General features: G+C 43.3%; 1 protein-coding gene across 1 annotated transcript in view; it reads left to right on the top strand.

The window, feature by feature from the left end:
• Positions 1–25,501, top strand: part of pkhd1l1.1 (PKHD1 like 1, tandem duplicate 1) — a 55,121-nt gene that overhangs the window by 14,963 nt on the left and 14,657 nt on the right. The window contains 31 exon segments of the mRNA XM_080787875.1: positions 281–403; positions 735–840; positions 1,039–1,146; positions 1,576–1,740; positions 1,839–1,960; positions 2,371–2,503; positions 3,509–3,701; positions 4,609–4,751; positions 5,388–5,492; positions 5,865–6,050; positions 6,255–6,425; positions 6,713–6,924; positions 7,449–8,427; positions 8,526–8,774; positions 9,992–10,141; positions 10,650–10,824; positions 11,515–11,671; positions 14,261–14,417; positions 14,757–14,966; positions 16,035–16,164; positions 16,885–17,126; positions 17,490–17,626; positions 17,848–18,877; positions 19,809–19,991; positions 19,994–19,999; positions 20,602–20,753; positions 21,141–21,300; positions 21,649–21,820; positions 22,420–22,508; positions 22,743–22,912; positions 24,281–24,410. Of these exon segments, the coding sequence (XP_080644001.1) occupies positions 281–403; positions 735–840; positions 1,039–1,146; positions 1,576–1,740; positions 1,839–1,960; positions 2,371–2,503; positions 3,509–3,701; positions 4,609–4,751; positions 5,388–5,492; positions 5,865–6,050; positions 6,255–6,425; positions 6,713–6,924; positions 7,449–8,427; positions 8,526–8,774; positions 9,992–10,141; positions 10,650–10,824; positions 11,515–11,671; positions 14,261–14,417; positions 14,757–14,966; positions 16,035–16,164; positions 16,885–17,126; positions 17,490–17,626; positions 17,848–18,877; positions 19,809–19,991; positions 19,994–19,999; positions 20,602–20,753; positions 21,141–21,300; positions 21,649–21,820; positions 22,420–22,508; positions 22,743–22,912; positions 24,281–24,410 (6,445 nt within the window).

The raw sequence follows: 25,501 nt of genomic DNA, 5'->3' as shown, positions 1-25,501 counted from the left end.
TTTACATGGGGGGGCTTTACAGAGGTAACAACACAAATAAAAACAACTTTATTAGAAAAAAAGAAATAAACACTAAAAGCTATAAAAACATTAAAAGACAGTGAAATGGGTTAGCTAGGGAAGGCAATGTTGAAAAGGTGGGTCTTGAGGGTGGTTTTGAAGGTTTGTTGTGTTGTGTTTCCGTTCGATGGATAATAACATGTAATAAAACATTAGGGGACATTATCTGCACTTAAATAGACAAAATGTTGGTAACAAGTTATACTTTTCACTCTTACAGATCGATTTCTCATCTGTTGTGGGCAACAACCCTAGCATGGAAGCCAAAGAGAAAAAGCAGGGAGGGATGTTCATACGAAGTGTGACAGGAGATTTCTTACGTGTGTGGGAACCCAAACCTCAGGTACTGAATGTTTTTAAGCTATTGTTTCCATGCATATCCATCCATTCCATTGTCTACCCAGTACATCTCCTTTCATGTCTGGTCTGTGGTCTAGTAGCTAAAGGTTTCATGTTTGCATTTGACTAAAGTGCTTTGTGTGTGCAAGCGATAGGAGTAAGCAGACATGCAGAGTCCTCTGTTCTCCTAATGACATAACTCTGACAGTAGTAATTCCACACGCCTTTGTATTGCAAAACCCTTTCACAATGCATATCCACATTTTTTTTTTGTGAGCCTTACAATGAACTATACATTTGGCATAAGTGTCTAAATGTTGCAATGCTGTCTGCAGGTGGAGGTTCATATTAATGGCATTCCATCTAAGTGTTCTGGAAACTGTGGCTTTGAGTGGAAGGAAGAGAGGACTCCCGTTGTAACTGGAATCACTCCATCCCAAGGTACCTTATTGAGACATCTTTGGTTCTTTCAACAAATTCTAATTTAATTTACAATAAATTATTAGAAAAAGAATAACAAAATTTTTGACGTTTAATAATGGTAAATATTTGTAAAATGTGGATACATTTTTTTGTGGATACAATTAAAGTCATGGGATATTGTTGGAATGGATTAATGTGACTGACTGGATATTTCAGGGTCACATGGTCTGCAGACTCTTCTGACCATAATGGGAACTGGATTCAGCAACGAAAATGCCTCTGTCATGGTGGGACCCGCAAGATGTGAAGTTCAGCAGTTCAACTGTAAGTGAAAGTAGTTGCCAAGGTGGAATAGTGAACTGTTTCATTTGCATGTGTCTATTGCCATTCATCATTCACTGATAATATGAGTCTCATACTCTCATATTATGAGAGTATGAGGCACGAGGTATCAAACTATACAGTACCACCACTGCTCACCAAAATAAATAATTGTAAAGTTTTACTAAAGACTTATTGGCCTTTTTATATCTACAGTACAGTATGTTACACAGTTACAGTATTGTAAATGCACAATAATATCGTGCAATACTTGAAAATCACCCTAATAAATAATCCACTTACAAGCACAACAAACAGTACTGTAAATGCTGAAATTTGCTGTTTACTTAGTTTCCAGTGTTAACAAAGTGTTAACATGATTTTGTTTATTTTCTTTAAGACATTTTTGTTTTTGTTTTCTGTTCTGTTCAGTGACCACTCAGGTGTGCAGATTGACCAATGCTAGCACTGGCACTTATCCAGTGTCTGTCACCTTCCCATCTCTGGGCCACGCCCGCTATTCTGGGGGAAATGTCCTCAACTTCACCTACCAGCTGATTGTGTCTGGGTTCTCGCCCAGCTCTGGGAGCGTGGCAGGTACTGTACCATATGCACCCAAAAAAACATCATTGACCAAAGTCAATCAATAGTAAAATATATTATACATTGTGTTTTCTGTTGTTCTGCCCGTGCAGGAGGAACACTGCTGACAGTAACAGGGTTTGGCTTCAGCCAGGATGCTACTGTTATGATTGGCAGTCAGGAATGTACTGTGGTTCATGAAAGTGACAGTGAACTGGAATGCAGGACCCCAGCTGTAAGTAATACAAAACTAAATGTATATATTGTACATACACTGTACATATATATATACTGTGCAAAACTACTGTACTGGAAGAAAAATGTCTGTCAAGCGAGTTGTATATTGTTTATATACAGTAAGTAGTTTAAGCAAAGAAAGTGTCTTATTAAATTAAGTATTTTATTGCCTGATTAGCTTATGGACTAATGAACAGAGCATCATGAACCTGTACTAACAGGGGAAACATACTCAGGTGGTTGTACTAGGTAGATACAGTACCAGGCAGGCCCACCGACAGGAATTATATGATTGGGGGGGACAACATTTACGCACGCACGCACACACATAGGCTTCTCTGCCCTGAAAGTTTAAGAATATTTGTATTTTTTATTTATTAGTAATGCTTATTTATATTTTCTTTTCAGGGAACTGCAGGATCCGAGACAGTCACAGTTACAGTTGGAACAATGACTGAGACAGCATCCAGCTCCTTCACCTATGATGAAGCTTTTACACCACTAATCACAAGCATGAGTCCACACACCACCACTGTGACTGGTGAGTGCAGAACAGCCTTTTACAATGACATCCTAAAATTCACATTAGGAAAACAAAGATCTGTGCTCCAACTAACAGAACTGTAGGCTATGTGGGAATTATTATTTCACAGCATTAGATCAATAGATACGTCAAAGTTTCAACACTAAAGGCAACATATGTTTCTTGAATTACATTCTAATCTGTGGGTTTGTGACATGCATTTGTTACACTGAAAACCATTCAGCCATTATGACTGAGATGCGTAAACTGAGAGGATGTTCTTTTGAGCAAGAAAAAGCAGCTTGGATTATTACGCTCTTTGATGTAGCTACTGTACATGTATTGTAAAGCGTCCAACCTAATGCAGTAGGACTGTTCTCTCCAAAGGTCAATTGAAATCCAATACAAGGATTGACAGGATGACAGAATCCATTGTCCACCTGGACCACCTGGAATATAACTCCATTGTAGATGAAAACAAGATAATTAAATATTGGTTCACTTTATGTTCAGTTAATGCACTGATGTTCCCCAGCCTATTTCTCTTACAAAGCCAGTTAGTCAAAGACCTATTGTCACCATGTCATCTTTCATAAACACTGGGGAAATATTTTTTCTTCTGCATTTACAATTCTCTATGAACGTACAATCGTACATACATTGTATTATCTCTTTAGTGTGTAATTACATATATGTCCAACCAGAAGAGTAGCATTTACATGTAGTAGAGAACATGTTCTCCATGCGACTGTAATGTTGACCTGCTGGTTTCGCCTCGAAACTGAGCTGGAGACTGAAAACAAAATCATGCGTGTCATGTTTCCTAATTACAGTGTGGCTCTCCCAAGACAAACGAAATGACAAAATAAACATACTTTAGCTGTTATACAGTATGGGTGGCCATTGTCAAAGCATTTGAAAAGCATTGAATACATTTGACACCTCAATGGCAGGAACGTCATCATAGAAACAGGCTGATGATAGATTTAATGACATTGGGTTTTTTGTTTGTCTGTTCTCTAGGACACAGAATCCTCACCATCTTGGGTTCAAACTTCGGCAGCCAAGCCAACGACAGTGTCGTGTTTGTCGGCAGCAAGAAATGTCCCATAGTGGTTTGGACAACTTCTAATGTCACATGTAGTCTTCCTGTGCTTCCACCTGGCATGTATGACGTGGATGTGCAAGTCGGCAACAGTGGTTACCCTAGGACAAGGTACTATAAACCTCACAAAACTGGTGGGAAGGTTTAGACTCTATAGAGCGTCGCAGTCCCGCCCCCTCGAGAGACCCGGAAAATAAATCGCCGTTCATTTTCCTCATAGGCATTTCTTAAAGTATTTATTTAAAGACGGTTACGCCGTGGACAAAGCCAACTCGGATCGTGACAAATCATGACAATGAACACAATATTTTGGGCCGATCAAATCATTAGAAAGAAGAAAATAAAGGCAGGAGACAATACTATTTGTTTTGTTTTTCTTCTTATAAATTATTTGATCGGCCCAAAACATTGTGTTCATTGTCATGATTTGTCACGATCCGAGTTGGCTTTGTCCGCGGCGTAACCGTCTTTAAATAAATACTTTAAGAAAGGCCTATGGGAAAAATGCATTGGGATTTATTTCCTGGGCCACTCGTTGTTCTGAAAGGGGGAGGGACTGCGACGCTCTATACTAGACAGTAGACATATACTAGTGTACATATGTTGCCCCAGCCAATCGACACACTCGGTAACTGCACTGATTGTTTCAAATTGAACAATGAAGAAAATGTGTTGTTATTATACAACATATAAATTCAGTGCATTACAAACAATAGGGAGTTCCAAATCAACTGTGTTATAACACTGCTTCTAAAGCATTCTGGTGATTCTGGTTATTTTTTTGTTAATGGAATTAACAAAAAACAATATTTACTTTTCATTTACTTTTCATGTCAACCAATAACTGTGAAAAGTGACACATTTGTTTTCACGTTCACAGTAGCCATTGTAGTAGTGTACGTGCCATTGTTCCATTGTTAATAATTTTTTAATTTCTATATGAACTAGAAAATAGAGATGAATGTTTCCTTCAGTGATAAAAAATTAAAACACATCTTTCCTGCCATTTCATCCATAGCAGTGGCGTGAATGCCACCATCAAATATATCCTAGAGATCTACAGCATTTCTCCCGTGTTGGCCTCCCTGCTGGGAGGAAGTCGAGTGACCGTCGATGGTTCTGGCTTCAGCACAGACACCTCAGACAACAAAGTCACCATTGGTAAGCAACATGATCCAGATCTATTTGTCAAGTAATTGTCCCCTGGTCACATAAACCTGTCAGGCTTATTCCACATGAACACCTAGCATCACTATTCTGGGCATGTAATAATAGGCAAACATTTGGCAAAAATAAAACATCTACAAGCTCACAATGTGTCGCATTGCAACACAGTGTAAGCTTGTACATCAGCTATTTTCGGTAAAGAGATTTAGTCTGGAGGGAAAAAAGGATGCGGCCAAGTACAGACCCCTTACTCAATGAAGTACGGTATAGGCCTATACTGTGTAGGGTTTAATTTGTTAATATTCTCATAAAGTAGGCCCAAATGACGCCAATATTAATATATGCACCAGCCACTCTTATCTAGCCTAATCATCATCAACAGCCACAACCTTTTTTACCAGCTATACAAGTTTTAGAATTGAACAAGTGGTTGGCGCCTGCCAAACGTGGCTGGTAGAGTAGATAAACTTACCAGACATGGATGCAGTTACGTTTTGCCTGGTGGCGGCTGCTTATTTCCCACCCTGAGTCCACAGGGATGGAACATGAGGCAGGTTATGTCATGGCAATATTATAAACCGCTCTAGGTATTCTATATGAGCTCATGAATCTCGGGTGGGGTTTCTACAGGAGGCGCAGAGTGTGAGGTGATGACTGCCTCGGAGAGTGAGCTGCAATGTGTCATCCAGTCAGAGGAGAAGACCCACAAAGTCACCAACCAAGGCTCCGATCATGGTAGGTGTCATTGTTAACCTGTCACACCACAATGCACTTGCCGTAAGCGACGTGATTGACCTGTGACATACAGTATGTCGTTGAGTGCACATTTGTTACTTTTCAACAGCCCAATTAAATCACAAGTGACAGGTAGTTATTGTGTAGCAGCGTTGAAGTGTACTTAAAATGTGTCTAGTAGCCAACTTCATTTGTGAATGTTTTCACCTAGTGCTCACGTGTCATCAATCATCATGTAGGAATACAATACCCTCTTTCATGTGTGTTTTAATCTGTATCTATGACCGTCTCTCTGTCTGCGTGCGTGTGCATGCGTGCGTGCGTGTGTGTGTGTGTGTGTGTGTGTGTGTGTGTGTGTGTGTGTGAGCGCAGATCTTGGAGACGGCTATGCGTGGAGTCCTGTATCACTGACTGTGTCTGTTGGAGACACCGTGTTTTGGCGTTGGGAGGCCCCACCCTTCCAGGATGTGGCCTACAGGGTATTCAGTGTGTCACTCCCCAGTGATACCACGTACGAAGGGGGACCTTTTAACAGCGGAGACTCCAAGACGCCTGAAGGTACTCGGGTCGATACAATTTGTAGATAGCAAATTCTGTAAAAGTGTAAAATAAATTTTAATTTTGATGCTACCAGTCTGTCAATAGGACAGATGTGATGAGTGTGTGTTTGTACATCCCAATGAATGAGAAAGAATAGAACGCAACAGTCCATGTAACAAACTTGTTGCTGTTTTCTTTGTGCATTGTATATCTTTCCTTTAGGCTTTTTCAGCTATCGTTTCACTGCTCCTGGGGTGTACTATTACAGCAGTGGCTACATAAATGCGGCTAACAGGATGCTGCAGGGGGTTGTGAAGGTCAAGCCCTTGGAAGAGAGCAGCAACAAAGTCTCTGTCAGTGTGGGAGGCATGGAAGCCAAACACATGTCTGGTGGTAAATATGTGCTGTATTATTCAAATAAACAGTGTTCTTACTATTTAATAAATTGCCATCATATAGCCAACATGGAGGGATAGAGAGTTCGGAGATCTGCCATTTTTATGCAGGTGGTGTTGAATGTCCAGGGGGAATGTATATCTCCATTCTATCGACAGAGATAAGATTAAAAACAAGAAAGCATTTGTGTCATTTTTTCCCCCCGCAGATCTCATGTTTGGCAGAAGTTTACAAAACAAAACATCTTCTGTGTCTGATTCTGATGTTATTTATTTCCAACATAGGTCCACATCGGGGTAGAAGGGCAGCCTCGGAGTGTGTTGCCTCGGTGTCTGGGTGCATCCAGCCCGCCAACCAGACCTCTGACAACCTCTCCGTCAGCTTCTCCTCCTGTGCCACGCCCATGGTCCACTCCATCTCCCCCAACCAGGGAACCACACATCAGGTCATCACCTTGCAGGGAATGGGCTTCAGCAGCACAGCCTGTGCCAATGAGGTTAGAGGCATTTGAGGCATTGCTCTAAATGACTTACTGAATGAATTCCTGATAGATATGTTTTCCATCTTCTTACGTTTGTGGATATGTTTTTATCATGTGTTGTAATTGTAAGACTCTTAAGGTGTACTATAAGGGATATTGTCTCATTAAAATAATGTTTAATCACTGTATATTCCGATAGCAATCATTGCTATAAAGCGTTTGTTCATAGTTCCAGCTCTGTAGTAAACAGAAAATACATTTTCAGGTCGGGATACCAATTTGATCCAATCAGAAGAGAGAACTCATACGGGTTACATGATTTAAAACGAGCAGACAATATTGAAACTGGAACACTATAAAATTCTCTTTTTCTTTTTACTAAGGAAATGTAGTGGTGGAAACAGAGAGACCTCTGTTAGTGCACAAACACTTATAGCAATGATTACTATCTGAATAAAGCTTTAACTTTTTAACAACCCCCCCCAGATTTTTCCCTCTATGCAAATAAACTGCAAATGAAATTTAACTGTTCTGTACAGGTCACAGTTGGAGGTCTGCCCTGCCACACCATCAATAGCACAACGACAGAGATCAACTGTATGCTGAGCCCAGACAGCGGTGCACCCGTTGGCATCGCCCATCTCGTGGAGCTCCGCGTCAACAACCTGGGCAGCGCCATCGTCGCTGTGGCGGCCAACTTTGGCCGTCGCTTTGTGGTTCTCCCCGTGGTGGACTCAGTGGTGCCCCCTGTCGGCAGCCCCACCGGCCACACCAGGCTTCTGATCAGCGGCTCCGGCTTCTCGGAGGGCCTGGTGTCAGTGGCCGGCGTGCTCTGCACCGTCCTGTCAGTCAACTACACCCACATCACCTGTGACACCGCTCCCTCCCAGTCACACACGGGCGAGGTCACTTTCCAGACGGGCACCGGCATCCAAGCCTCATGCCACTCAAGCTGCTCCTTCCAGTATTCTTCCTCTGTCACCCCGACAGTCACCGGAATTTCCCCCAACACCATTGAAGGCAGCAGCACTGCTGTGATAATCTCTGGAACAGGTTTCGGCACGCAGATCGGCCACGTGGTGGCTTTCGCTGGCCCCTGGGAGCTGGAGGTCACCGCTGTCACTGACGCAAACGTTACCTTGTGGGTCGGCGCTCTGCCCGCCGGGGACCACCAGGTTCAAGTGGTGGTGAGGACAAAAGGCCTGGCATCCGGCTCCGCTACCCTGAACAGCCTCGCCCAGGCAAGCCGCAGCCCGGCCGCAGGCAGCACGGCGGGTGGCACACCTCTGGTCCTCACAGGGAACGGCTTCGCCCCAGGGAACACCAGTGTGATGGTGGGCAGCTCACGCTGCAAGATCCTGGAGGCAACCCCAGGTATGCTGCGCTGCTTGACCCCGCCCGGGGATGAGGGCCTTGTGGTGGTTATGGTCCAGGTCTATTCTGTGGAGTATGAACCTTTGAACTTCACCTACTCCCAGGCCCTGACTCCTAATGTCAACTCCGTCACGCCCGACAATGGTAAGCAAGAGGATCTGTAGATTGTTATAATGATCATCACACTCGTTGGTCTAGTTCTAGTCCCTTACCGTACCTGCTCTTCTCATCTGTATTTATAGGTCCAAGTGGTTCAGTGATCACAATAACTGGAGCAGGGTTTGGCACAGATGCTCAAAACATTTGGGTGACCATCAACCAGGTGCCCTGCAATGTGTCCTCAATCACGGACACAGAGGTCCAGTGCATCGTGGGTGAAAACCCAGGTGGATCATACCCAGTAGTCCTCGGTCACCAGGTCAAGGGCCTTGCACAGTCTGAGGCCGTCTTCACCTACCAGTTGCTTCTCACTGAGGTCCAGCCCAACCAGGGTAAGTAGTCGGTAGTTATTATAGTTAACAGTCAATATGGCAATGTTAGTATAGGCAGACATAGTGTAATCAAGTGGGATACTTGATGTCTTGATTTCATACTTGTACGTGTAGTGAGCGACGCCTTTCACCTCATGATGATGAGAACGTCATCATACATCACATTCCGTGCTCAGCCAATCAGCTGAGCACATTCAGTTCTTAACCCATTCAGGCCTGACGTCGAAATTAAAAGAATCATGACAATTTTCTGAAAGATTTGAGGCACATTTTAACGATTTAAAAAAAATAGCAGACCTACAAGCTCATAGCGAGTGGCGCGCTATGAGCTTGTAGATCTGCTATTTTTCAATAGCTAAATTCTAACATAATGTATGTAACCACCAAAAGGGGTTCCCACTCAAAATGGGTTAAACGGACAGACAGACGGACAGACAAAGCTGTGCATATAGGAGTGGCTAGCGCCAAGGGGCACGGTGGCACAGTTGGTATTGCTGTCACCTCACAGCTAGAAGGTCCTGGGTTCGATTCCCGCTCGGGGCACTGTGGGTGCTGGCGGCGTGTTTCCTCCTCCGCGTCATCAGTGCCCATACCCGAAGGCGGGGTTGGCGAAAGGGCCTTTCTGTGTGGAGTTTGCATGTTCTCCCTGTGTCCCCTAGGGTAGGTAGAGGTACCCTCACAAAAACATGCAGTAATCCTGGTCTCTAAACTGCCTCCCCCTGGCCAGCCGGGGCGCCTGATGGAGAGGAAAGGAACTGGTTGGAATAACGTGTTCCTTCCACGCGCTACGTCCAACCAGGGAAACTCCCCCCTGTCAGGTGTAAAGGAGCAACTTGGACACTCAGGCATGAAGGGAGCATGAGTTAAGTCCGTTGCTCTCCCCAGGTTGGCGGAGGGTGTGTAGAGCCCAGGATCACAGTAGATGATTGGCACAGGGGTGAAAAATGGGTTACAAAATCGTGGGATATATTTAAAAAAAAGGAGTGGCTAGCGCCGCTCAAAAACTGGGTTTATTTAGCATGCAATCCGGAGTGTTCGTTTAATGGGTGAGTGTATAAATGGACCATCAGAGTTAAACTCACAATCCAGATTTTTCTTTGTAAGGGTGACATACAATACTAATAATAATATTTGTAATAGTGTTCTAGCACAAATTCTGTAATGGTGATGCTAATGTCCAGAGACGCGGTACATAAAGTGTCTCCTGTGTGATATAGGGGGCTTCGGTGGCGGTGCTCGGCTGACTGTCATGGGCTCTGGGTTTGATCCTCACTCCTCCACTGTGAGCATCTGTGGGGAGGAATGTGAGGTTGACAGAAATATGTCCACATCGGCACGTCTCTACTGTCAGTCTCCATTCAACAATGGTGAGTGTATCAATGTTCAAGTTGTCACTTATTGATGAATGTACTAGTCTCCATTCAACAATGGAAAATAGCTACTCTATAAGCTCACGACACGTTGTGAGCTTTTACAGTAGATCTTCTTTGTTAAGTCTGCAACAAGTCTGCTGTCAGTCTTCATTCAACAATGGTGAGGATCATGTCAGTGTGATGAATGTACTGTTTTTAAATGTCCAATTAGGGGGAGTTGCCTTATCTTTTTGTCTGGAAAGAAGGTATTCTGTTTACCAGTTTATTTTTAAGACTGACCTTTTAAATCCAACCAGTCCTGTCATGGTGTGAACTGCTGAAGTATCTTTTATATATTCTGTGGAATGTTCTGAGCATGTCAGATGGTGACAGCCCCATGTGTTTCCCACGTTGTGCGTGAGTGGCTGTGGGTGTGGTTGTCGTTTTGTGTGTTTTGCGTGCTTGCATCTAATTTTCTGTTTGTGTCTGTCCGTGTTGCGTCTGGTTTCCTCTCTGTCTCCAGGCATTGAGTCAGAGGTGAGCTGTGAGGTAATGATCCATAACTGGCTCAGTGCTGCAAACCTATCAAATGGCTTCACTTACAAAACCACACTAACCCCAGTGATCTCTGACGTGTCCCCACGCCGAGGAGGCACCGCTGGAGGCACCACACTCACAATCACTGGCTCAGGTTTCAGGTACGTTTTCTTTTTTAGGAAAAGGCCATGCTGGTAACCACATAGTGTGCTTATGGCACAATGCAGCACGCCCAGATTATGGGCTAACGACTATTAATTAAATGCTCACTTTACTCCAGCACAATGTACTATTTTCCCTGGCTTACATTTCCTTTCTTTATGTGAGTCTCTTTTGTTGACAACCAATACAAAGGCAATACAAATATAATAAATATTAATAAATACAATACAAATGCATTTCTCCTGACACATTTGGCGTGACCACATGTGGTGATTCAATCAAGACAGTTACGTATGCAAATAAAGTTTATTTCATAAAAGCATTGTAGGTCACAGCGCTCACACTAGTCGGTGCCTGAGATGAAGGTGATTAGATGAAACATGATTTCATTACAACGAATCTTGCCATTAAATGAAATACTGAAATACATGTTCTTCATATGAATGTAGTTCTAAACACACTGAATTGGCTTTTTTAGATGAAGCTTGTAAGCACATATTTAAAAACATATAATAATAATTGTCAAAAAGTTAGTATACTGTAAATAAGGCATTACTTATCAGTGCAGAAAGAAGAAACCGTTTACAGTGTCATCCTCCCTCTAGAGTCTATTTCCTCTTCTCTACAACATTGTAACTCATGGCAGCACTTCGTTTGATTCTTCATTCATTTACTCTCTCGTTTTGCAGTACCAACAGTAATGACATCGACGTGACCATTGCGGGATCAGTCTGTGACATCCAGTCGACTAACAGCACACACATCATCTGTGTGACCAACGCTCAGCCCAGGTCCCAGAAAACCAAGGTCCGAGTTAGCATCGGAGACAGAGGGATCGCCAAGATGGTGAGAAACCAAGTCTTTACCCTTTTCTAATGATATCTTTTGAAGGGGTTTCTAAATTAAATTTACATCAATATTGTCGACAAATATTATTCTGATTACTAATGATTAGTTGTACAATTCATTGTGTGTGTGTGTGTGTGTGTGTGTGTGTGTGTGTGTGTGTGTGTGTGTGTGTGTGTGTGTATATATATATCCTGCTACCCTAATAGACAGGGGTACATGAGCACATGTGAGTTTCTTTGTGCTCTATCTCCGACCGAACCACACTTTTACCACACATCTCTCTATGCCAAATAAAACCTGCACACTCCCACAAAGAACATAGACTACATTGCATTCGCCAAAAATGTCTTATTTACTGTTTAAATATTACTTTTCTGAAACACGCTATTCTTGCTCAACCTCCAACAGCCTACGTCAAAATCGTCATGTTGGCGTCTACTACGCCAACCATGTTCACTTAATGGGGCCAGGCTTTCACAGTGACACACATGTTACATGAACCACGCGCCCGGGATGGTTTCTACCCCTCAATGTCGTATTTGCTGCGCCCTTCTAATTCTGCGCCACGCCTACTCTATACTCACTGCTTGCAGCAGCAGCACTCGCTGGGAGCTGGGTCTGAGGCGGCCGTGTGTGTGCGTGCGTGCATGTGTGTGTGTGTGTGTGTGTGTGTGTGTGTGTGTGTGTGTGTGTGTGTGTGTGTGTGTGTGTGTGTGTGTGTGTGAATGAATAAGGCGCTTACCGGTATATCGCTTTTGCTCAGTGGATGGGACATTTACATTACAGCAATCGGATGGACGCGTGGATAACGGGTTAACGGCATGGTTGTGTGCAATCGGAGGGAAAGGTTCCACAATCCATGCTAGCTGCTCCAGACACAGGGGAGGGGAGGGAGATGACTCGAGTGCGATATAGCGCTTATGCAACAATTACCCTAAAACACAAGCACCTCAACTCAATGTCATTGTGAATAACAATTTCGAGCGAAAAAATAATTTTTGGAATGACACTTTCACCCAGTATGAAGCAAAATGTGGAAGCCGTGTGTGTCACACCAAAACTGGTGTCCTATAGAAACCTGTAACCGAACGATCCTCTTGCATCTGGGCTGAGGGAGGCACTGCCTGCGAGTTGGCTCCGTCTAATAAGCAAATTTAGAACTTCCTGTTTGAGAGCTAGCTAATTTAAGACATCCGGTTGCCTTCAGAATAAAATAAGGTTATTTAATTCGTTAATTAAATATTTATTACATTACATTATTTGTATTATTGTTACATTACAGTTATTGTAAACACACATTAAAATAAAGACATCTATCTATCTATCTATTCAGGCCCATTCAATTAATCTATCACTACATTAGTTGCCTGTTCAAAACTAAACTACACTTTATACAATTTACAATTTAGGCATTTAGCAGACGCTCTTAATCCAGAGCGACTTACATTAAGCAAGAACAAAAAAGCATGGGAATACATCACATAAAGACATTTATCATGAAACATGCGTAAGCTAAGAAAGTAACAGTGGAATATCTATAATGAAACTATACATATAAGCTATACATCTATACTACTATGCTACACATATGTACTATGACGTGCTATGACTACATACAATGCACTTATGCTGTCTACATAACATGCTATAAGTCTGTATCAAATGCTATCTAAGTCTACAGAATTGCTATCTAAGGGGGTGGGGTAAGTACTATGGGCCATGATGGAGTCTGAAAAGGTGGGTTTTCAGACTACGGCGGAAGATTGGGAGTGATGCTGCAGTTCTGACTGCAATGGGAAGTGCATTCCACAGTTTTGGAGCCAGAAGGGAGAAGAGTTTGGGACGTGTGGAGTGTTGTCCCGGCGTTTTTAGTGAGGGTACTTCCAGCTTCCCTGCGTTGGCTGATCTGAGTGAGCGGGAGGGTTTGTAGGGTTCGATCATACTTGCAAGATATGGGGGAGCCATACCTTTGGTTGCTTTGAATGCCAGCATCAGAGTTTTGTATTCTGTGCGGGCAGCGACCGGGAGCCAGTGGAGGGAGCGGAGCAGGGGGGAGACATGTGAGCATTTTGGCTGGTTGAAGACCAAGCGAGCTGCAGCATTTTGGATCAGCTGGAGAGGCTTAAGTGCACATGCTGGTAGGCCAGTAAGGAGGGAGTTACAATAGTCAAGTTTTGACAAGACTGTTGTCTGGATTAAATCATTTTTAATGAAATCATTGTTGCAGCCTACACACATATATTCAGGCCCATTCAGAACACATTTCCCAAATCTCAGTGATTTATCCACACATCGCTCTGTGTGTGTGTGGGCGTGTGTGTGTGTCGCGTCGCCCTCCAGCTGCAATTGCGAGTGTGCGCTGTGTGCAGGGCACACTACTGAGTTTAAAAACACAGCTGAAACATGAAGTGGAATCTGTCAACTCCCGCAATTTCTTTCTTCCCATATTGCGCTGCAACGACACTGGGATGAGGCCCCCGAAGGGGGCCGAAATTCTAGTATATATATATATATATCATGACCTATCATGACCATGAGTGCATGGTGTGTGCCTATTGCCTAATGTCAATGGTTCTCTTCTCTCAGGACAATGCTGACTTCTTCTATATCGATGTGTGGTCATCGAGGTACACCTGGGGAGGACTGTCTCCTCCAGAGAGGGGCACGTTAGCTGTCATCACTAAAGGACAGTACATCCTATTGGACACCAACACCCCAGTGCTCAAATTGCTCCTCATTCAAGGTACAGTATACCCAAACCACTTGTAACCACTCACTACACTACAGTCTCCAAGTGCAGTAATGGCACCAGGATTTGTCTTGTACGGCAATGTCAATTATTGTCCAACATAGTGTGTGCATGTAAGGAAGATGGGACTCCATCTTACATGCACATGCACATGCACATGCACATGCACATGCACATGCACATGCACATGCACATGCACATGCACATGCACATGCACATGCACATGCACATGCACATGCACATGCACATGCACATGCACATGCACATGCACATGCACATGCACGCACAAGTACACCAGTTTCCATGTGTTACCTAGCCTTTCTTTGCGTTCAGGAGGGACATTGGTGTTTGATGAGGCGGATATCGAGCTACAGGCAGAGAACATCCTGATCACAGATGGTGGGCATCTCCAGATTGGCGAAGAGGGGGCACCGTTCCAGCACAAAGCTATTATCACACTCCATGGAAACCTCCGCTCCCCAGAGCTCCCTGTCTATGGAACCAAGACTCTGGCCGTCAGAGAGGGAGTACTGGATCTGCATGGTATGGATATACACACTCTTTTCTTTTCTTTTCAAAATCTTTTTATTCAAGTTTTTGTGACAAGCCCAGGGGCAAGTATTAAACAGACATATCAAATATAAAAATAAAAAATAAAACTCAATCCCTTATCCCACCCACCCCCACCCACAATCCCAAGGATAGTCGGAAAAACAGTCAAAATGGATATACACACTCACACACAGGGTTCATATTTATTACCGTGCCCACGGCAATGTATGTCATTGTATTGTAATCGTCTGTTTATGTGTACTTCAGATAATGGCGTCAACTGTCATTTACCACAAAAAAGCATTATGTAACAGATCGGGAAAATTAACATGACCCAAATAGTCTAGGAAAACCCCTGTCCTGTGACATAATACTTAGATCATAGAGTCCTTGACGTGCCTGTCAAAATTGTGAACCTGTTTCTGTGTCCTGCAGGTTGTAATGTAACCTTATAGTTGGTTGCATGCTGTGTAGTGGTGCACCAAAATAGATAGTATGGGTGCAAGCTTGTAGAGCTGCAGTGTTTGGTGTGCGACACAAGAGTTCAACTAAGTATAAATCAGGCTTTAGTAGTTGTTCAGACCCCACCCATGTCGTCACCTTCTTAAAAGAATGGCATATGTCTAAGTTTTTAAGAAACTGAACCAAGACAAACTATAGGATATTTCTTAATCATTAAGAGGAAGAGAGGATTAAATGACTTGCCAATTTGTATTTTGACTAATTATAAACCTGACTTAGGCCAAATTAGTAGTGGAGTAACTGACTTACAAAACTCAAGTTTTCAGGTACATTATGTCACTCTTGCGATACAGTATGATGTTTTTCAATTAGGATAGGTGATTTTACCAGAGATGTTAAGTGTCACGAAGAGCTGATTTAGGTAAAAAGTATTATCCTCAAAACATGGCCTTTATTTTAAGGAGGTGACAATGTCATAGTTATGAATATGTTTCTCTTAAGGCATGTGTCTGCAGGGACATGCAACCATTAGCAATCCTTTTCCAGTTCTCACCTGTCCGCAAGGTGCAAGTCATTGCTGTGAACATGTTTCTCCAGGTATCCCAGTTCCTGTTCCCTGGACCCACCTTGCTCAGACAGCCTCCAATGGGTCCACAACACTGACCCTGATGAAGGAGGTCACATGGAAGGCCGGCGATGAGATCGTCATCGCATCCACAGGCCATAGGTAAATTAACTAAACAATTGGACCTGGTTAATTAATTAAATACCTCCAGTGAGGTTCGTTACTGTTTCAACAGTAACATCATGACTGACCACATAGCACATTTTGACCATAGACAAAAGGCCCCCACAATCAAAAATGTTTTATTTTAATTTGTGGGGCGGCGATGGCGGTGTGACAGGATGGGAATCGCAAGGTTCCCAGTTCGAACCCGAGCTCACCCAGAGTTAGTGTCGAAGTGTCCTTGAGCCAAACTCTGAACCCCTAATTGCTCATTTGCTCCCAATGTGCAGGTTGGTGCCTTGCATGGTTTCCTCCGGCATCGGTGTGTGAATGTGTGTGAATGGGTGAAAGTAATGCACAATCTCTGTAAAGCGTCTTGGATGAAGGCCCTATATAAATGCACCATTTACCATTTATATTGATTGTACATCATTAAGAACCTGTGTGGATACAAGCATGATGCATTTGTTCATAATACAGTAATTGTGTATTGGGTAATGACTTTTGTATTATGTGATGCATTTTCTGTTTTCAACATTAAGGAAACAAGTTAATAATTTGTGCTATAGAGATAAAACAACAACAATACAACAACCAGGCACCTTATGAAAACATCTAAGCTCAATACATATGGGAAATTGTACAAAGAAACAAGAAAAAAGAAAAGAAAAAAGGAAGTGAAAATGTATCCTACTAATTCCTGAACGCACATTTTTCCAGGCACAGCCAGAGAGAGAATGAAGTGAGAAGGATCGCCTCTGTGTCGTCTGATGGAAGGACACTCACCCTCACTGAAGCGCTAGAGTACACTCATCTGGGGGTGTCTGTCACGCTGCCTGATGGCACCATGTTTGAGGGACGAGCAGAGGTGGGACTTCTCACCAGGAACATTGTGGTGCGAGGTTCTCAACACGAAGAATGGCAGGACCCGATTGAGGCCTGTCCTGATGGCTTCGACACAGGTATGGTACAACAATCGCATATTTTGTGAAAGGGTTAATCCATGAACTGAGGCTTAGATTAACCCATTGGCCGATTCTACAAAGGCCTTCTAAATCAGTAGTTCTCAAACTCTTTCCGGCGGACTGCTGCAGGTCTCCATTTGAATTTGTTTTGTGCCAGAGACTCCCCAGAAGATTAGTGTGGGGAAAAATAGCAAAATCCACAATATTACTATAAATGGAATTGGTTCCATTTATAAACTCACAGAGTTCCTGCCGGTCCCCAGCTTAATGATTGATAGTTAGATACCAAATGGACGCTCCATATCTCCTTTGTTCCTGTCGTGTGTTACATTTACATCTTCGTTCTTTTGTGTGTTGTAGGTGAGTTTGCCACCCAGACCTGTTTCCAGGGAAGGTTTGGTGAGGAGACGGGCAGTGACCAGTTTGGAGGCTGCATCATGTTCCATGCACCCAGGCCCAATGAGAACCTGGCAATCGGAAGACTGGAATATATTGAGGTAAGAAATGGTTTCACACTTGTCATAATAATGCAAGAATTTGTAGAGCAAAATTGCATTAAAGCTGCAATTGAACAGTATGAATGAGCATTGCCAAGCTTTAATAATGTTTTATCAGTCAAACTGTCGTTTTAAAAGTGATGTATACTACTTGTGTTGGTGCTCATATCAACCGCACATTGCAAAAAGATGAACTCTTAACGGTTGTTTTTACCCTACAGCTATTCCACGCAGGGCAAGCTTTTAGGCTGGGTCGCTACCCCATCCACTGGCATCTGATGGGTGACATTAACTTCAAGTCCTACGTTCGGGGCTGTGCCATCCACCAGACCTATAACAGGGCCGTGACCATCCACAACACCCACCGCCTGCTGGTGGAGCACAACGTCATCTATAACATCATGGGTGGTGCTTTCTTTATCGAAGACGGCATCGAAACGGGCAACGTTCTGCAGTACAACCTGGCCGTGTTTGTTAGGCAGAGCACCAGCCTGCTGAATGACGACGTCACCCCGGCTGCCTACTGGGTCACCAACCCCAACAACATCATCCGCCACAACGCCGCTGCAGGTGGGACCCACTTTGGGTTCTGGTACCGCATGCACGAACACCCCGACGGTCCCTCCTATGACCCTAGCATCTGCCAGCAGAAGGAACCCCTGGGGGAGTTCACCAACAACACAGTCCACTCCCAAGGCTGGTTCGGCATCTGGATCTTCCAGACGTATTTCCCAATGAGGGGTGGAGGCTGTCGCCTTACCACGCCCGAGCCGGCCGTCTTCCGAACGCTCACCGTGTGGAATTGCGAGAAGGGCGCAGAGTGGGTGAACGTGGGTGCTGTGCAGTTCAACGGCTTCGTCGCGGTCAACAACGAGAAGGCCGGCATCGAGGCAAAGCGCATCATACAAAGGACAGTGAGCGGGTTCGGGGAGGAAGGAGGGGCCGGCGTGTATAACTCCACCATGGTGGGACATGTAGACGAGCTGGGCTTGGGAGATAACTACTGTACACATCGGGGCATCATCACACCTTTCGATGACGGCATGAGTATCCACAACACAAAGTTCATCAACTTCGACCGCTCGTCCTGCGCAGCTATCGGCGTGACTGCGATCAGCGGGACTTGCTCGCATGGCTGCGGTGGCTGGGCAGTGAGGTTCGGCGGTGTGCAGTACTTCAACACTCCTAACAAGGCCGCTTTCAGATGGGAACATGAGGTGCAGCTGATTGACACCGACGGCTCACTCACAGGTGAGTGATCATCAGGCTGTCATATTAGAACACTCCAACTTGGTCCTCATTTGGTTGCTTTACACCCCAGTCAGTATATTGTTATTAGTCATTCATACATTACAAATTAGGTAAGTCATGCATTTGGATTAGCTTAATGTTGGAAAGCTGAAGTCAACACATCTCAAAATGTGTTGATAATAATAATGTTATAAAAATGGCAATGATGGAAACCCAGTAAGTCTTAAAACTTAAAACGCCAATTAAACAATGAAAACGTAACTTGTGTAACTCGTTATTGGGAGGGAAGCTGTTCTACAATCAATTAACTTGTGTAACTCGTGAATGGCCTCCCAATCATGAGTTACACGAGTTACGTTTTCATTGTTTAATTGGGAGTTTTAATACGTTTTAAGACTTATGGGGTTTACAGAGTGGGATAGGTGACACGTTCGGATGACATCACCGCAAAAAAGTTAGTGAAATCTAGGCAGTCAACGGTTCATTGCGATGAATTAATTCCGCAGTCAAACTGTTAAAATATACCTGTAACATGACATGACAAAACTGATACAGCCTGTACAGTAAAATACTGAATGTTCATTTAAATCTGAAAGTGTGAAAAGGAACCGGCAAGTGTCCAATTCTTGGTATGTGTATCACACCAAGACACCATAGATATTAAAACATATAGATGCCTCATTGGTCACTGCAGTTCGTTGGAACGACCTGTCTCCAACATGAGGAGGAAGTCTGCGTCGCTGCCACTCAAGTGACTACTGGCCAATCACAGCACGTATTTTCCTCGGAATCTCGGATAAGCTTGCCTCCATGTTTCTTTCCCTCGAGATACAGACGCCGCAGAGCCGGAAGAGGCGTCTACCTTTATATGTCTATGTATCACATAATGTAGCTTACTGTTATGCTCTCATTTTCCTCCCCTTTCCAATAGGACACATAAACCACAAGGTGGTGCCAAAGAGCCAGCTGCTAGACCCAGCTCACTGTACTGAGAGTGCTGAGTGGAGCGTTGGTTACCCTGGTGCTGTGTGTGACGAGACAGTTGACTTCCACCGCCTAGCACTCAACAATCCATCACCGTCCTCACTGGAGGCCAAGGACATAATTCTGACTAACTCCATGGTACAAAGTCCACACATTATCTATCTATCTATCTATCTATCTATCTATCTATCTATCTATCTATCTATCTATCTATCTATCTATCTATCTATCTATCTATCTATCTATCTATCTATCTATCTATCTATCTATCTATCTATCTATCTATCTATCTATCAAAGCTGCTGCACCACGTCTCTGTCTGTCTGTCTGTACGTAATGTAATGTGACAAATTCGACACACACGTTCCACACCCCACAGGGAGTGCAGTGCCCAGTGTCGAGTCGGTCAGACCCATGGTTGTCCAGAACCACCACAAAAGGCCTCTGCCCGGGCTCTGGACAGGGACCCTGCCCAGGGTCCATATATGGCCTGTTCTGACATCACAACACTCCATATTTGGGCATGCCTGACACAGACCTCCATATATGGGCATAAAAGGGACACGGACAGATGGGTGGAACAGGTACTCTGACACGGGTACAACGGGTATTGCATAGCCGGGTGGGGCATGGATCTCCAACTTCCATCGTTACCAACTCAGTGCTCTACAGCCGGGCACCAGTCTAGTCTAGACAGACATGGTGAAGGCCTTGTTTGAATTTTAATCTGTCTTTTGCAGGCACCAGCATGGTAAATTATTTGAAGAAACGGATGACTCACAAAAAAGGGTGGATGGCGCTGCTGCCCTCTCGCCAGACATATAACTGGTACTTTGATGACGTGGACCATGTGACAAACATCACATACAATGCAAAGTTCTATGGCTTTAAGGTACGATTCTTTCCATACATGGATTTGTCTCATATTAACATCTAGAAATCACTATCTGGGTAAAATAATGTTTATTTTCCATGGCTGATGGCTGAGGGGAGAGATAACCAAGAGGGTGATACCTGATGTGAGCCCTTAGTGTTGATAATTACTATGTGCCAGTAAATAATAATAAAATAATATGGTATGGTCCCCAATCCTTTGGGGATATTACATTAAATTTGTCCTCCTTATTTCTCCATCCTAACTATTAGGAACAGGGGCTGTAGCTGACCAATCAAGGCACGCCAGTGTGCCAATAATCTATAATTACAAAACTGATTTTCAACCCCCTTTCAAACACTAATCAAACTTTAATTTATTTTGCATATTATTTGTCCCTTACAGCAAAATCAATATGTGATCATAAACCACAACTTCACTCAGAGTCCAGACAAGTTCCGTATAGTGGATGTGAGGAACAGCTCCACAGAGCTACTAACATACAGCAACAACAACAACGGAGACTGGTACTTCAATGACAACACAAATGACCTCTACTACCTCGGTTAGTACCGCAGTACCGAGTACTGTAACTGTGCCACTTTGGGCAATTAAGTTCTTTAATCAACTTACTATGCAAATAGAACACAGGCAGCACCTTCAGCTCATTTAGTTCAATATTACAGTGCGTTTGACATCACATTTCACAACGGTATCCTACACTCTGTTGTATGAAGGTGTCATGCACTGAAAATAGCATATCTAGAAACTCACAACATGTTGCGGCGAGTCGTGAGCTTGTAAATGTTTTATTTTCAGCAGACAACACCAGCCTGCAATGTGCAGTACAAATGAAGCTGAAGTCTCCATGTATCAGAATCTTCATTGACCTTGCCCTGTCCTTCTTCTTTAGTGTCTGGTAAGACAACTTCACGCAAACGGCGTGACAGTGCTGACCGTTCCATGGCGGATGTGGCGGTGAATTTCGAGGTGTATCGCTGCTTCTTCCCCAACTGTATCGAACCAACTCCTCCTCCTCCGGCTACCCTGCCCCCCATTCCCAGCCGACGACCAGACGACTTCATGTATGTCTGCACACATTCTCCACACAATTTTGACATGACTGCTTTGGCTCATATACTGTACTTCATGGTGTGTCAAATGACCACCATGCTGTATGACAAAAAAAGAGTATATCGTAGATGTTGGGTGGAAACCAGGCATGTCCAAAACCGTTGCTTTTCATTAAATGAAAAAACAAAATAACTGTCCAATAGATCCAATGTAATTATTTATTTGTCAATACGTTCTTGTTAATAATATTAATACCCACAGTTTCTGCCAGACAAAGTGATGATACTCAAATACAACAGTCTGTTATGAGAGCATGTATTCAACTATTCATTCATTCGTTCGTTCGTTCGTTCGTTCGTTCATTTGTTCGTTCGTTCGTTCATTCATTCATTCATTTCTCTGTTGAATATGCATATTATTTGCTGTATAACAGTTAATTTCTCATTTGACAAAGTATTAGTATAGTTTTAGCCCTACCACAGCTATTCATGTAGTTGTTATGAGTGATAATATAACATCTTGAGTTGAGTTACATTAGTTATGACTGTATTGTAAGTCTTAATCATAGACTGTAAAAAGGTCTTAATATGGGATTCCCTTGTGTTTCCAGTCTTTGGTCCGATGCTTCTTTCTGGGAAGGCTCTGCTGAGAATAACTTCACTGCACCAGCAGCAGGAGCTGATGTGGTCATTCCACCAGGTAATGATCTCAACAGTGCAAACAAGTTATATCAAGATGAGAGCTCACAGTTAATTATTATTTGATTGTTTTGTATTGTTCATATTAGCTAGTTGTTTGATTATATAATTCAATAAGACATTTATTGATGGGTGGTTCCTTCTTATTATGATATTTAATGTTTTGATTAAAATTACGCTGTCATTTGCTCCTGGAGTTTAATCCTGTGATAAATCAAATCTTTTCCAACCACAGGGTTGTGGGTTGTCCTGGATAGCCAAACCCCTCCCCTCAACAAACTGACGGTCATTGGCGTTCTGGAGATTCCAGACACCATGAATGAGACCTCCAGCTCCAGCAGAAGGAGACGGTCTACTGCCCAGTACCGGACAGTGGTCCTGGATGCTACTTACATCTCTATCCAGGTGCGTTTTCAAGAACAACCCTGATATGATCTGATCCGATCTATATTGATCTACGACATGGGTGTGTGGCGGTGATTCAGGAGCTAGAGCGGCTGTCTTGGAATATGGATGTTCCCGTTTCAATCCCTGGGTCCTCTTGACTGCGTGTTGATGTGTCACTGGCTACGTTTACATGGGCAGTTAAATCCCCTTTTCATTCCGAATAGAAGTTCAATCCTATTACACGTTGTCATGTAAACACCTACAAAAACTTAAATCCGAATGAAAATGCTTGATGCGATCTAAAAACCATTCCGATGTCACTGGCCGGATTATTCCAATGTTCAACTTCAATGCGATTGAAAGAAAATTGGACTCATGTATACACTGCTTCGGATGTAAGTTAATTCTGGTCTTTCTGAGCATGCTCCAAGGTGCTCATATCCAAGGCGTGCCGAGGAGTTTGCACATAGAGCGAGTTATTTCGTGCATTTTGAAGATCCGAAATCCACAAAAAAACGTGGAGCAGCAGCAGATGATGATACCCCGATCTGTGTGTGTGTGTGTGTGTGTGTGTGTGTGTGTGTGTGTGTGTGTGTGTCAGTGTGTGTGTGTGTGTGTGTGTGTGTGTGTTCAACGGTCTCTCTCTCTCTCTCAAAAATAACGAGCGACCCGATACAATAATAATCAGTGTGTTGCGTGCCCTGGCCGTGCTGTAGATAATAAAGTACAAATAAAAACGAGATGATCACCTTCCCAGCGGAGAAGGGGAGCCACAGCGGGTGGGGAAAAAAAGACGGTAAACATATATGCCCGCCCCTATCCAACCAGCAGCCTCAAAGCTACTACGGAATTAAATGATGGGATTTTAAAGTATCGTCTTTCGTCTGTAATGTTTGTATTGTTGAGACAGTCACAATGAATTAACTGCCTATATTTTATGTGTCCAACAGATGGCGTAGTTTCACGTATCATGTCTTATATCACTTATCCATATAAACACTCATTCGGAAGGACCATTTCCCATGGAAACTCACAGCAAAAAACATTACTTCCGAAGTATTTTATTCTGAAGTATTTATTCGGAATGATCACCCTTCATATAAACGCGGCCAGACTCATTGTCATATCTGTGAATGTAATGCTCATTGTGAAATGCTCAGGAGAAAGGTGCTAAATTAATTGCAGCATTTACCATTTTATATGACGTTATGTAATGACATACAGTACACATCACGAGATGAGATGGAACAAATGCAATATATAGTAAAATACAAAATAATATGATACAATACAACTGCTTTGGGCCTTATTTGCTCTGATGATGGCCTAGTCATGTTTTCTTTGAAATTACGTAAACTGAAATCTGTCCGTCTCCTGTTGCTTCAGGGAGGCAGGATGATTGCCGGGTGGGATGACGAGCCCTTCAGAGGACAGCTTCACATCAAGCTCAGAGGGAACCACCACACCCCTGACTGGCCTCTGCCAGAAGGCCCCAACCAAGGATCCAAGGTTCTGGGTAAGAAGAATATCATGTGGTGTTGGATGCTGGTTGGTCACTCAGTTAATGCATGCAATTGATTGATTGATTGTTTTATTTCACAGTAGGCCTATGTAGAATGGGTACATTTCAAACTAAGTCAATTCAAATACAAAAACTGTCACTCTGTGGATGACACCATGATAAAGCACAAAGACTTGTTAACAGGGTCCACCATTTTCAATTAATCAGAACATTTAATAAAAATGGAAATCATATAAACTTATAAAGAAAGTAAAAAATGGAAAAAACATTTACAGTAAGGGGGGAAAGGGGGTGAGGTATGGTAGGGTGGGCAACGTCAACCTTTTCAAGTAGAAAGCTTCCATTTGTGCTAGTTCAGTGTGTGACATTTGTATAGTAAGTAAGTAAGCCTTGCCAAGCCATGAGGCCCATAGGGCAGGAGCCTATCTCCTGTTTCTGTAGCGTGAGGTAGCTTCATGTACAGTACACCCCTGGACATGACGCTAGTATGTCGGCCGGGATTGAACCCCGATATTCCAGTCTCAGGGGGGACACTCTAACCAGAAGGCCACTGAGCTGGTTGACATTTTGTATAACTGACTGTGATAAAGACAATGCTTTCTCACTTTTCCTCTTGAGCCATCTGTTTGGCATAACCTCATTTCATACTCACTATTCCCACATGTCGGTATTCAGTCATTATCCAACAGTTTGCTGTTTAACTATGCAGGCTAAGTTAGCAATCAGTTGATCTTGACTTCTACCGTTTGTTTTATATGCATATATTCATTCATTTCATTTAATCATTCGGACAAAGACAATTGGTTGGTCAAACATACTTTTATTCCTTTCAAAGTCCAACAGTTTGACAACATAGTAATGATAACTCCCACTACTCACACCATCCTCATTTCCTGGTCAAAGTTTCACAAAAGAGTCAATACTCAATCCACTGCGCCTTTTATAGGTGGAGGATTCAATTGGGTTGCACCAAGTTGCAGGGGTGCATGGGTCTGGTAATACATACTATTTAGTATGATTACAACGAGACGGGTTGTTTAAGACCTGGTTTGTTGATTACTTTGATATCGACAAATATACTGTAA

This window comes from Protomyctophum bolini, assembly GCF_963924005.1.
Source record: "Protomyctophum bolini genome assembly, chromosome: 17".
Lineage (NCBI taxonomy): Eukaryota > Metazoa > Chordata > Actinopteri > Myctophiformes > Myctophidae > Protomyctophum > Protomyctophum bolini.
Note: the sequence above shows the minus strand (reverse complement) of the source record. Positions and strands in the feature narration are given on the sequence as shown.